At 46.8% G+C, this 14,244-nt stretch overlaps 1 protein-coding gene across 4 annotated transcripts in view; it reads right to left on the reverse strand.

The window, feature by feature from the left end:
• CEP164 (centrosomal protein 164) overlaps positions 1-14,244 on the reverse strand; it is a 341,304-nt gene that overhangs the window by 212,445 nt on the left and 114,615 nt on the right. For all 4 annotated transcript variants that reach the window (XM_085647440.1, XM_085647438.1, XM_085647439.1 and 1 more), the window contains exons 5-7: positions 9,232-9,381; positions 6,091-6,228; positions 1,178-1,255 (exon numbers count right to left, since the gene is read on the reverse strand). In XM_085647440.1, coding sequence (XP_085503566.1) covers positions 1,178-1,255; positions 6,091-6,228; positions 9,232-9,381 — 366 coding nt within the window. The remainder of the gene's footprint in view (positions 1-1,177; positions 1,256-6,090; positions 6,229-9,231; positions 9,382-14,244) is intronic.

Here is a 14,244-nt window from a genome sequence, read left to right on the forward strand (position 1 = left end):
TTGTGACAGAAGAGCACTGGAAGTGTATGTTCTACAGTCACACAACCTCAGCAATACAGTTAAGTTTAGCAAAAATGTAAAACCACTACTGGTGCACTGTGGGATGGAGACATGCTTGACCCCACACTCTCAGGGACCCAATCCCAGGTGTGTTTTCCCCATTGTATGTTCAGTAGGCATTCTCTCTCTGCATGGTCTGACTGCCATCCCTAGAGCAGAGTTTAAATCACTCAAGGGAGGGGAAGAACTAGACCTGAGCGGAATTTTACTCAGCAGAACTCCGTGAAGTACTGGAAAACCTCTGCCGCGCTCAGCGGAGTTCTGCCAGCGGTGGAGTCTGTTACGTCACGCTGCTCGCACTGATTTTTTTGGTCAGGGGTTTGTCCCATGCTGTAAAAGCAGTGCGAACAGCACTACGGGTTGTGCCAGGGGGCGCTGCTGCTATCTGCCACTCGCGTAGACATTCTACTCAAGCGGCAGCTTCTTCAACGCGAGCGGCAGATTTCTCAACACGAGCAGTCGTGACCAACGCGTTAAAATCTCTCATCGAGAGGAGGTCTAGTGCGTGATTTTTCCTCACAATCGCTCACCCACCTAAGGTTGGCGAGCCGCTTGAGAGAAAAAAACTCAGTGTCACTTAGCAGAGTTTTTTAGGGAGCTACGTGCAGAGTGGGCAAAACTCCGCAAACTCAGTCAGCGGAGTGGAATGCTTCACTCACCCCTAGTAAGAAAGTCTTTGACTAGCATACAATTCAATGCTGTTTACACCAGTTTACGACAGGCACTAGGCAGGATTTCTACCTAGGTGCAAAGGGCATTCCCAACCGAAAGAGTTTAAGTATGCTTACCAACGTGATCGGAGAGTGGGTCATTTTGGAACCAAGGAACATGCTGTAGGGAGGCAGGAAGCTGGGGAAGAGGGACCCTGAAATGTCGTTATCAGAACTGATATTGTACGATTTTAGATCGGAAGTAGACATTTGCCAAACCTACTACCACACTTCAACCGGTATTATTATATAAGCCCTAAGCCACTTCTTTGTGTGTGAGGCAAGAAACCCCACTTCTAGCAGTTTCATAAGAAGTGGTAAGGCACACAAAGATGCTGATTTATGGCAGCAGCCAGTGTTCCTGCATGATCACACACAGATGAGTAGTGGAGATGAGAAAACCTTACCTCATACTCGAACCCTCCACCTAGAGAACCAATGTCCATGTGCAGATTCTTAAGAAGCCTTGCTGACCCACGTGGGCTCTGGAAGAAAAGGAGAGAGGCAAAGCCAGGTCACTTCAAATTGAAATCAGGCTCTGTCCGCACGATGTTAATCTACAGTTGGCAGAGAATTCACACTCTAAGCATTCACCATAGCTTAAGCAGTGGTGATACATTTGCAACCGTACACACAGAGTAATTAGAGCACCAGCACATTGATGCACCGTTCATCCTACTTACATCAAACAATCACAGCACAAGCAGCAGTGATGCTTTTATGACCCCATGTGCACAGATCTACATTATGTTGATGAGCAGCAGTAAGTCAACCTCCATCATACAAGCACTAAGTGATCACAATATTGCAATGGTGATGCATGCATGAACCTGAGAGAACTGAACAATGACGGCGCGAGAAGTGGTGATGCACCGCCACCAAACATGCATTCAGCAATCACACCACGAGCAGTAACTATTCACCCTCCTCCATACATTCCAAAAACTATCACCAAATAACCACTGTTGATCCATAACTACTGGTGATGCATCCTAAACCTACCTGCATCAAGCAAACACTATCTATCCTGCCACCATGCATGCACAAGCAGCAGTGATGCAAGTCCCATGCCACATGTATGGACAAAGTACAAAACAGTCATCTTACATGCATCTATAGAATATCGACCACAAGCTGTCCAGGCGCATCCCCCAACCCTACATACACTGACCTGGCCAACCACTGCATGAGTAGCAGCAACCTATGTTATTGAAATTCTATGGTGCTTTCCTCAATGCTGAACAAGTACATTACACAGTACCACAAATATTTAAAAAGAAATGCATGCCAGTTGGGTAAAATAAGTAGTGGGAAGGAACACCAAGAGGATAAGATCCCTTAGAAGAAGACAATAAGGTTGTGGAATAGGAGGAGAGAAAACTGAATGAGGGAGGGACAGCATTCCAGTTGAGAGGCTGTTCCCAGAATGCAGGGAGGTTGCGGAGACGCCGGAAGATATTGTGACAACTGCAACAACAAGGTGATGGATGAAGTGCTTGAATTAAGCTCAGCCAACGGTAATCATTCAGGCACACATTCCAGGCCACTGTTTTACACCCACCATGCCACTTTAGAGAGAGATCTGCTTTATGCTAATCAGTAGTGAGCTACTCATGGGAACAATCCATATCGAACTGCCAGTCATGGATCCGGTTAGAAGGGAACACTAACATCACCAGATCGGCCTGACAGTTCAGGCTGGACTGTTCATAAAGGAGCAGGACCATGAGGATTTGGATATTGCTGGTTCCTGCGTGAGGTGTCATGGCGGTAAAAAAAAAAAAAGAAAACTGACTGATATGCAGCCAGAACAATTACCAGTGGGTGAGATTAATTCAAACATTCAATTCATCACTACTTTGTACAAAAGATGCTTTTAACCCATAAAAGGGTTTCTGGTGCCCTTCTTAGAGAACACCGTTCCTCCTCAACTAGGCCAATAGCCCCAGCATTGGATATATACAAAGCAAAGGGCGTGAGCTCGGCACTCTATGGTGCTGAGTTATGGGGCTCAAATAATATTGAGGAACTTGCCAAATCCGATTTCAGTTTCTATAAGGAACTGATGGCACTTCCACAGAGTACACCTATAGTGCCTTTACTATCGGATTTAGGGTGCTATGCGCTGAAAGACCTGGCAAGATTACGCCCTCTACTTCTCTGGGCACGGCTCTGGCGGACCCCCGAGCTAGCTAAGTATGCGGAGGGCTTATCTGAAATACTCTCTATGCCTTCTTGGAATAAAGTCAAATGGTTAAAAGATATAAAGACCCTTCTCTACGACCTTGGTCTTAAAGATGCTTGGTTAAATAGAACTTTGCCTCCAAAAGCTGAGCTGAAGAAACTCTACTGGAGTTGGGTTATAGGAAAAAGGAATTCTAGCTCCCAATTCGGTAGATGCACCACTGAGTTCCTTCTCCTCAAAGATGTAGTTCGCTTCGAGCCTTATATTGACATTATTCAGAAGCCATATGACCGAGCCCTTTATTTCAAATTTAGGGTTGGTACCCTTCCGGTGCGCGAGCTGACTGCTCGCTGGAAATCTCCCTCTCAAACTTCGTCTTTTTGTCCTTTCTGTGAAACCAAAGTCGAATCTATTACACACATGCTTTTTGCATGCCCAGAGTATAAAATCCCAAGATCTTATTGGCTTAAACCACTATGCAGAAGCTTGGGCACACGTGACCACCTCATAGCGCTGCGTATTCTTAAATCAGATACGCGTTCTATGTACGTTTGCGCCTTATCGAAATTCCTAAGGTGGGCCTGGCTCCTAAGAACTAAAGCCCTTGTAGTCTTTGACTGAGCAGCCAGATTGTTTCTTCTGCTTGCTTGTACATGTATTTTATATTGTCCTATTTATAATGTCTATTTGTTTCTTTTAATTCTTTGTAGATCTTGGGAATATGATGATTTTATATTTACATGATTCGTTTGTTGATTTCACATGTTTGTACTTTTTATATCCGCATGTGCTTTTTAAGATATTTTTTATCGAAATAAAGCTTATTTTCAATTTCAATTTCAATTTCACTACTTTGTACTCTTCAGTGTGACAAACTAAAAGTGCGATGGGTAAGCCAAGACATGGGTTCCGCACTCATTGTGCCACAGAAACCAAGCTGCAACGTACAGTCTAACTCAAATTGGCTGAAACTGGTCTGGAGTTGGTTGTGTTCTGGTTCAGATGGCACCTGGCCTGGCAGTTCAAGCTGGACTGCTCCTTTTGGAGCAGGACCAAAGCGAATTTACATCGGACTGGTTCTTGTCTGATGTGTCATGGTGGGCAATAAAGCCTTTCACTGGGATGTGGCCAGAGTAATTACCAGTGGCTGACGGGAAGTCAAGCATTCAACCTATCAATGTTTCATATTCCTCAGAAGATACTGTGAAGCACAATGTTAAAAGCAAGAGAGAACATACAGAGAAAGGGCGGAAGTAACACCAGGGGGAGCAGGCCTATTAATATTTTAAATGGCAATAGACAAAAAGCAAAATGGAATAAAAGGCAGAAATGATGTCCATGGATGAGGAGCAAACTAGCAACAGATATAGGCAAAAGGAGAAACACAAAAGGGGAGTTTGACTGATGAGCTGAAAACAGAGGGGCGTTGGGGGAGACAACAACAGAGAAGAAGTAGCAAAGATGAGAGAAAAGAAGAAGAGCAGTGATGAGAATCTTACCTTGGAAAGGAAGACAGTTTTATGCAGGCTGTTTAGTTGTAAACAATGAGGGGAGGTAGAAGTGGCAGAGAGAGAGGAAACAAAGATAACACCAAGGACGATACAAAAGGAGGGCAGACATGAGAGGAAGTGTGGGACGAAAGGAAAGGATCTCGGTTTTCCTTGGGTTAATGTGTGGGAAATGGGGACAAGCACCTCATTATTTATGTTGCTATGAGAAGGAATCAAAAGAGGAGAAAGAAAGATCTAACAATTTTTTTCTAGGAAGTGGAGTACAGTCCAGAGACAAGATAAGGGAAGCCAGGCCAGAAGAATAAATAGAAAAGAGCGGGGGTCAAGATGAAGTCCTGGTGAAAATTATATCGGAGCGGGATAAAGGCAGAGTTTTATGTTGCCCAAGACAGGAGTGAACAGGGAAATACAAAGAGACTTCCTGAATGTGGGCATCAGAGAACCCAGTGAAAAGGGTACAAGAAAGCAAGATAGAGTTATGAACAATGTCTAAAACATCGGAAAGTTTGAGGTGGAAGAGGTGAAAGGACAGTTTATTGCACCAAGTCAGGCTTGGAGATGCACAAACTGTTGCAGCATACGCAGCAGCAATGCATCCCACTATACACATACGGAACAATAACAGCAGATAAGTGAAGACAACCTCAGAGCTAAAAGTTGCAGGTTTTCAAAAAGTGCGGCAGTACGGATACACCCAATTCTATGTGCACTGAATGACGGCAGCACAAGCAGCAAAGATGCAACCCACCTCAGATACACAGAACTATCATAACACAGGAAGCCACACTGTAATATTCACCATAGAAGAAATGTGTGATCACAGCTGGTGCAGTAGCAATACATTTCTCGCCTTACATACATGAGACAATCTCAACACAAGGTGATCACACCATGAGTAGCGATGTACAGCAAACCTGCATGCACAAAGTGATCATAGCATGAGCATCGGTGATGGATCCTTCCACCATGTATTTTAAGTTTATGTATCAAGTGATCCCGGCACAAACCGTGGCGGTGCATACCCCCACCTACATACACAAGCCATCACAGCACAAGCAGTCAAGATGCCATTTCTCTCCCGAGCAGGTAACAGTGGTGAGCGCACCTAAGTCTGGATATGGTTGGGTGGCGGAGGATAGAGGTCAGTACTATACATTATTGCCCATTGGTTGGCTGTGTGTCAGGGTCAATGCGTCTGGTGCTTTTAGTTGAATGGCAACTGAAAACACAAGCACATTGCAAAAAGACCAAGAGCAGGCCACTGAGGCAAAGTATTGTCAATCACCACCAACACAGGAATGAATTAGCATGGTTTTATGTGGAAAATCGGGGAGAGGTCATAACAGGCTGACTGCTTAAAGCCCTTTTAGCTTGTCAGTGAGGCTGTGAACCTAGTGTAAGGGAAAAAAGCCTGCAGAGACTATTTTAGATTCACAAGCCTGTCAGAAATTCTCCTTACTTCTTCAGTGAGTCACCAGTCTTCGTCTTTAATGCCCGTAATAGTAAATGGCAGAGTCAACAATTTTAACATCCGCTGGTTCCCTTTACTGTTCAGAAAGTGGTTGATAACTACATTGAGGAAAAGGCTATCAAGAGGGCCGATTAAAGTTCATGGTGGCATCACCTGTTCTTCACTATCATCATCATCTTTTTCCTCATCTTCCTCTTCCAGTCCAGGCAGTGCCAACGAGATCCTCTCCTCCTGTCTGGACCCGAGGGTGCTCTTTGTGAATCCCTTGGGCTTGCTCAGCAGAGTAGACGGCTGCAAACAAAAGAAATAACTCAAAATGAGGGCAGAGAAAATGGTGCAGGCATCCTGTTTCTGGTCTGCACTTTTCGCTTAATGGACTACTCTTTCCATGGCTACAAGTTGCAAAAGCCCCGCACACAGAGTACCACAAACTATTTGGGTTAGCGTGGAATTCAGCAGTTCCAATAAACTAAAACTTAATACCCCTAAAGAGGGTTTTAAAGGGGCCATCTGCCTAATAAGGTTACAGTGCAACTCAAAACACAAGCAGACATCTTCAAACTAAATACTAGAACATGCATTGCTGGCGGCTGGTAGAGATGCAGGACTGTGTAACGAGACCGGTCTTGTTCTCTATGCTGGATGGCCTCTTTAACCTCTACATTTTGTTTGAGAGCTGGAGGAAGCTCTATTATAATCAATCCAGTTCCGTTAAATCAGGAAACACACCATATATCCAAATAGTGTAGTTAGTCAAGAGATAAAAGTGTATATATATATATATATATATATATATATATATATATATATATATATATATATATATATATATATATTTTTTTTTTTTTTGTTATGCATATACATACATACACGTATATATATATAGCTCGCTGAAACAAAAGAAAGGTTACAGGGACGTTCTAGTTAGGTTCACATCTTATGCACACAAAACCATAAAAATTCAGCAGCTATAGTAAGAGTTATCTGAGGAAACTATAACTTGTGCCCTATGGTAACTAGAACTCGCACCCCCTACATGCACTGTTTTCTCTTCAAGAATTTTATTGCAAATGTTGCAGCGATATTTTCAGTGAAATCATAGAAGAAGTCATAAGTGATGCAATATATGAGGTAATTAGCATTGCATGGCAAGGGCACGAGTTATGGCTACCTTAGGGCACGTGTTATAGTTTCTTCAGATAACTCTTACTAGAACTGCTGGTTTTGTGTATGTAAAATGTGAATCTATCTATAACGTCTCAGTTACCTTTGTTTTTTCAGGGTATTTCCAAGGTTTTTTTTTAATTCCGTTTCCTCCCTATAAGGTCCCAGTAACCCTTTTTTCAGTGAATTTCGATTTTTTTTTTTTAACATAAAAGGAATATTTAATCACCATTTGTTAATCCAACCTGCGGGTTTTTAACATAAAGGAATATTTAATCACCATTTGTTAATCCAACCTGCGGGCAACACCCCGCATGCAACCAACCCTACGCTGTGCAAGGCCTTTAGCCATGCACGGCAGGGAGTTGACCAAAGGGCCAGCCCCTGCAGCCAAACCCCCCCTCGCATGCAGCCAACCCCACGCCATGCACTGCCTCTGGTTGTGCACATCAGGGTGTAGCCCAAAGGGTCTGGCCAGTTGCCAGGCCCTGCTGCCACCCCCCCCCACATGCAGCCAACCCCCCAAAAGCAATAAACACGGGTGGGGGAAACACAGCCCCTCTCCCTGGGCTAAATACGGCCCTGTGGAACTCATCCCCCATGGCCTGCAACCTTTTTACAGGAGATGTGGGTATGTGGCACCCCTTTTCCAAGTCGAATTTGGCTTCAGAGACCTGATCCCCTGGGGCCCATCACTTAAAGTAAGGGGCAGAGGGCACACAATCTCCCTCCCCAGGCCGATTTCGAACCAGGACACCCCATCTCCAGGGCCTAGCCATATTATAAACGGGCGACATGCAGCCCCCCCCCCCCCCCAACACGGACTAATATTGGCCACAGGGATACCATCCCCCTGGGCCTGCCCAGTAAATAGTGAGTGCCATGTAGCCCACCCAGGGAACCCCATTTATATTTAAAAGTGGGAGGGAGGCACACTGCCTTCCTCCGATTTTGGCCCCGGAGACCCCATCTCTCTGGGCCCGGCTTTATTCTTATAGGGGAGAGGGCATGCAGCCCCCTCCCCTAGCCAATATTGGCCCAGGGACCCCATCTCCCCCAGGGACTGGCCAAATAAAAATTGGGAGGGGGGCAGAGTGGCCCCCTTTCCCAGGCTGATTTTGGCCCTGAGATTCCCATCCCTGGCTGAAATTAATGGAGGGGCAGTGCGGGCCCCTGGGGACCAGTCAATGGTGGGTTTCCTGAAGCCCAATCAGGGTACCAACTGCCCGTTTGTTCGGGGTGCAGGGGAGCCTCAAGGGGGCGCCAGCATTGCTCCCGAATACAGGGAGCAACATAAAATGGTTCTCCCTGTGTGTGGAATAATTTTTTTATCTGCAACAGATCAAAAGTCTGCTCCCAGCGGGAGGGAGCATTTTTCCTTCGCCCATCAGCTGGGAGCGGGCTTACTGTTTGCATAGCTGAGCCTGGCCCTGGTGGATGGGGGCCCCCAGGCCATTAATGGCTTCGGGTGGGGCGAGGGGTCATGTGCCTCCTCCCCCCCATTTCAAATGCACAGTTGGGCCCTGGGGCCAATTGCAGGCCCCTCCCTTTCAAATGCATGGCCTGACCCCCAGGAGGTGGTGGTCCCTTAAGGTGATATATACATACATACATACATACATACATACATACATACATACACACACACCATGTGGAAATGTATTCACACTAAAAGCTGGCTCCGCAACAGGACTTACGCTGTATCTCACTGACTAGATTGAAATCGGTATGGGGTAGCGGGTGTTCAGTTTTGGAGGGCGCTGGCCAGGCTGTTCGGGCTGGTACGGTGCTAATGGACCAAGTCTGATTTACACACAGTTAGTCTCTGCCGCGAGTGGCATAGTGGGTGAAACATTATTGACTGGAATGCAGCCCTGTGCTGGTACCGATTGATAAGATTAATTTAAGTATTACACCCATAACTTTTTAGTACCCTAGGTCCAAGTGCCAGCTATGATCGTGCTTAGAGTGGAACCACACAACCAGTTTGCAGACCCGAAAACTTGTAAGACCTCCTCCATACCACAGGGGGCAGTACAGTGAAGCCCTCGGGTCTGCAGTGGCACCAGATCTGACACACAAGTTAAGGCCAGGAGCCAGGCACAGTGACAAGAAATAAGTGAACATTACCCCTTGTGGCCCAGCGAGGAGCGACTCGAACCCTCCTGAGCTGCCCACGCTGCTGCTGCTGAGAGATCCACGCAGGCCACTGGGGGGCGCATCCACGAGGCCACGGATGGGTGCCAGGCTGCCCAGGGGGGCTAGGGGAGACCCTGCGGACTGAAAACAGAAGCACAACATAAGCATTTTACAGAGGTGGGTGGGCACATTGGTCGGAATATCAGTTCTTCACGGCGAAGACACCCGGGCAGGACAAATAAAACTGCATCCACGCTCACCCATGCACGGCGCACACACAGGGAACACTTTAAACAGTCATTTAAGAAGTAGAAGGGACTATGTGCCTGGGCCGTCCTCTCAGGCAGCCGAGGGTTCGGTGTTAACTCGGCTCATAAAATGATGAGCACTTGTAGCACGGGCCGGTGACGGAGCCGGGCATCAAGCCGTCAGCGCTGTGCGTCGGATGTGACAGCTCCATTTACTCCTGTCCGTCACCTGCTGCTGAGAGCGGACATTTCAGACACGGCGATTAATGCGAGCAGAGGCGGGTAAAGCCTGCTGCTGAGAACCGACGAAGGCTTCAAGACTTAGAAAGAGAGGCAGAAACACCCTTTAGCATACTAGAAGAGTGGACACCACAGGGGTGTGTACCGATTAAGCCTTCCCACGCCCTCCTGGCCGCTCAGCAGTATGGGTCGTCGTTACTCCCTCACCTTTCAGTGCCAAAGGCCTAGTTCTCCCCTGAGAGCTGTGAGCTGCCAGTACTCTCAACCCTGAGGGCTAAGGGCTGGCAGTGCCATCACAATGCAAAAGGAATAACCACAAAAGGGTGTACTTCCTGCTTGCCAACCCTACGACTGAGAACTGTGGTCAGTCTGTACTCTCTCGCCCCTTAGAACTAAGGGTTAACAGTCCTAGCTCACTGCAACTGCAGGCACCAGAGGAGTCCACTGATTTTCTCCCTACCTCCACCTTAGAGTATATTCCTCTCACTGACCTGTCACTTCCTGACAACCTGGGTTATGTGTGCTCATCCTGCTCATTTTTCCCCATCATGCTCTAGATTAGGGTTGCATTTCCCCAGACCATTCTGTCCCTCTAGGCGCTAGTCGTGTATCACCTCCTCACCTTTGCATCACATCCAAACATTAGGCGTGCTCAACCATCTATCCAGGGCCGGTCTTTGGCATAGAAATGGGTCCACTCCAAGAGCGCATATAGAGGGGAGCATTGAGGTCTGCCCCTGGTGCCTCAAAACATGTCATGTTTTCGGTGAAATGAGGGAGGGACGTCACATTTTATGCCCATGACGCTATCTGAGCAAAGGCCCGCCCAGCTTTGATTTTAGCACCATGTCTGTTGAAGGAATGAATCAATCCTGACCGATGTGTCACTGCCTGAGATTAGACATGCAGCATGCCCTGATCAATGTCCCTGCCTGAGATTAAGGATGCATCACCCCTGATCAATGTCACTGGCTGAGATTATGGGTGCATGACCCCCTGATCAATGTCACCCACTGATATTCGGCATGCATCACCCCTGATCAATGTCACCCACTGATATTAGGCATGCATCACCCCCTGATCAATGTCACTGCCTGAGATTAGGGGTGCATCACCCACTGATCAGGGCCACTGCCTGATGTTAAGGATGCATCACACCCTGATAAATATCACTGCCTGAGATTAGGGATGCAGCTCCCCCTGATCTGTTTTACTGTTTTAGATTAGGTTTGCATCACCCCTACATATAAATTCCTGTGCATCATAAACCACACTTCTCCCACACAGAATGTCAAAGTATTTGAAAACGACTCTAATTTAGGTATTATTTAACCCGAGCTGAGAAGCCCATAAACTAGACCAGTGGAGTCGGGACTATTGGTGCACAGCTGGAAATAAAACAGGTAAATTTAGTTATATTCTCACCCACGGGCAGAAGCGTAACCGGGGGAAGCACAAGATTTACTACAGGTTTTGTATATCTGCCATTTGCTATCTTGCACACTGTTTTTTAGTAATCAAATACGCTGCAAATCCTGTTTTACCATTGGTTCAGCTCAATCTTCATGTCGAGCTTAGACCTGCCTGCTCTTATGGGACGTTTTAACTTTGCATCTTGAATGCTTTTAATTTTGTATGTCTGTTTGTTAAGATTTTTATTAACCGTACAATAAACTTACTAGCACAAGATTTACTCGTTTTAAGCCACATTATTACGGTGCATCGCCACACACAGGAATGATCCATACCCTCACTCCTGCAATCTCAGCTCTCACTTGCACTCACTCTTCCCTGCTCTCTCTGCCTCCTCACCATTCAGTTCCTGCCTACCTTTCTGCTGATGGCCTGGTCTATGCTGCTCTTGCATTTCTCGCTCTTCCTGCAAATCTCAATCTCCTCTCCTCCCTGTAGATTGCTGGGACTAGATCCTTCTTGGTGCTCTGGGAAGACATGATGAGGAGAGGAGGGCTTTGTCTGTTCTGACTCTCCTACTGTTGATAAACCTCCATCTGGGGCTGCTACTCCATCGACGTTCTGTGCTTCTTCTAGGTCACGGTTGAGGGGGCTTAGTTTCCAAAGCATGTGGCCTGGATGGGATGACTCTTGGGTAGGGACCTGCAAGTGGGACTCTTGCACCCGAGCCTCAGTTTGCAGTACCCTACTTTCGCCCCCCACCGCCCTTGAGAGCTTCACCATCTTGAGTATGTGCTGGTAGTACTTCTGGTCTTCAGAGTAGCCCTCGCTACTCAACCCTTCCTCAGCTGAGTTGGGGGGCTGCTGTGGCTGGGCCTCCACCAACGAGTGGGTGGCTGCAGAGTCGTGCTTGGAGGAGAGATCTTCCTCGTGTTCCAGACTACACCAGCTCTGCGGATCCCAGGAGAAGTTGTCCACTTCACCCAACACGCAAGATTGCAGGTGGTCACACCGACTACTCTCCATGCTATGCCCTTCCCCTTCTTGATCCCTATCAAAAGGGTTCTTAACTTCTGCAGGTTTTGGGGAGGAAAGGCTGCCCTCAGCCAGGTGAAAGGGCAAGTAGCCAATATTGGAATGAACCCGTTTTGCTTTAGGAAGGAGAGATCGAGCACATATTTCACCAGAACCTGGAGTCTGCCGTCCTTTATGTGAGAGTTGACGAAAGTTCGCAACGATTGTTTGGGGGGTGGCAAACTGATATGCCTCAACATCATTTGATTTCAATGGCCCCGGAGCAGGATTTTTTGTGGGATCAACAAAACTATTCACAATTCTCTGCTGACAACCTCGCTCCAATAAGAGTGTATTTTCTGTGCCTTTTAACTTATCATTTCCAACATGCTCTGGAGAAAGAACACAGGCCCAAACAGGAAAAGGACCTTCAGGGACTATAGGCTGCTTCAACAGCTCTTGAGGTGTGCCCTGTGCTCCTTGTCTGCTGAGATTAGCAATGGTGCCTTCATACCGATGTTGAGGAGCTTCCTGGTTTCCCATGGCGTTTACGAGATCAGGCTGGCCATCACACAGTCCTGTCGATTGTTTTGGCTCTACCCACACTGTGCAATGAGCCTCCTCTTTGCCCTCTATGTCGCGGCTCTTGTATACCTTCAGTGCCTGAAAGCTGGAAGTGTGGTCTTCCAGCTTCCGCTTCCGAGTGCCCTCTAATGTTTGGCTGGAGTGGCTAAGCTCTGTTGTCTTATTGAGACACTCACTGTCTCCCCCCAAATCCAGTTCCTCCTCAATACTGGCCCCCATCACCATCTTTTGACATGCCAGGTTACAAAAAATGTTTTCAGAAGGGGAGCATTCTTCCAATGGTGTCAGGTTGAATCGTGCAGGCAAGTAGTTGGAGTCACTTGCCATTTGCAATGAGAAATTCTCTGGTAACGTTTTTACCAATGATGCACTCCCCAACAGGTTAGAGGGACAAATAAGCTTTTTGTCACCCATGTCAGAGAAGGGGCCTCCAAGATGAGTAAGTACACCTTCCTTTTTTACATTGTCCATAGAAAAGATCCCTTCATCTATGATGTTAGCGGATGAAAGTAGAGTTCTCCGGAGTTCGGTGCTAGCTGAGAGATGCTTCAGTGGCTCATTTGATAACATAGCACATGTCTCATTTTCGGCCTCAGAATCAGTGCATCTAGGCTCGGACATATCTTCGATTTCTGTAGAGAAGTCTAGACCTAGTTGCTTGTCGGGGTCCTTTATGTTAATGGAAGAAGGGTGTCCCAAAATCTTTTCAATATCTGACAGAACATGTGGATTACGGCCGCTTTGGTGTGGATGCAGTGGCTGCAGCCTACCTAGGGGGACTGGGGCATGCGGCCTAAGGGGGCTGCACATCTCTGTCGGCATGCCAAGGCAATTCTTACTTTCTTTAAAGAGTTTCTCGCACAAATTTGGTCTCTGAAAATCTGCACTGATAATGGAGGACTCAGAGGTTATGAATGGAGATGTTACTTGAAAGCTGCTTGGTGATCGCTGAAGGCCCTGGTCTGGTTGCCACTCCTAAACAGATAACGAACACTTTGAGCTATTAACATCAACAGCAAGTTTTTTTTTCATGAGTTACAACAATGCTTAGAAAAGAAACAAAGTGGCTCAGTAGCTCTACAAATCTCCAACTCTAACCCTTTATTGTGAGGATAGGCAATTAGCAGGGCTAAGAATGGATATTCGAGGCGAAACAATGCTTAGGAACATTGGGGTCTCTCCTACTTTAAAAAGAAAATTACTTGGCTTTGGTAATGATCTTTCTGTTGGATACTCTGTCTAACCACTGATTCCTCACCTTGAGACTATTTCCCAGATGACAGACTGGATTCTGTAACTTTTCGAGCAGTACTCCTGCCCACGGGTAGATGGCATTGTGCTCTATTGCACCAATATCATTCAGCTAGTTGCTTGCTAGTCTGTCTGCACCCCTCAGACACAGAGCTCATCAGCAGTTTGACATGACCAGTGTGCAGATCTCTAACTTGGGACCTGTTTAGATGGAAAAAGAATCCAGTACACAGAACAAGCAGGCCGGAGGGTT

The sequence above is a fragment of the Triturus cristatus genome, chromosome 3_2, assembly GCF_964204655.1.
Source record: "Triturus cristatus chromosome 3_2, aTriCri1.1, whole genome shotgun sequence".
NCBI classification, from domain to species: domain Eukaryota; kingdom Metazoa; phylum Chordata; class Amphibia; order Caudata; family Salamandridae; genus Triturus; species Triturus cristatus.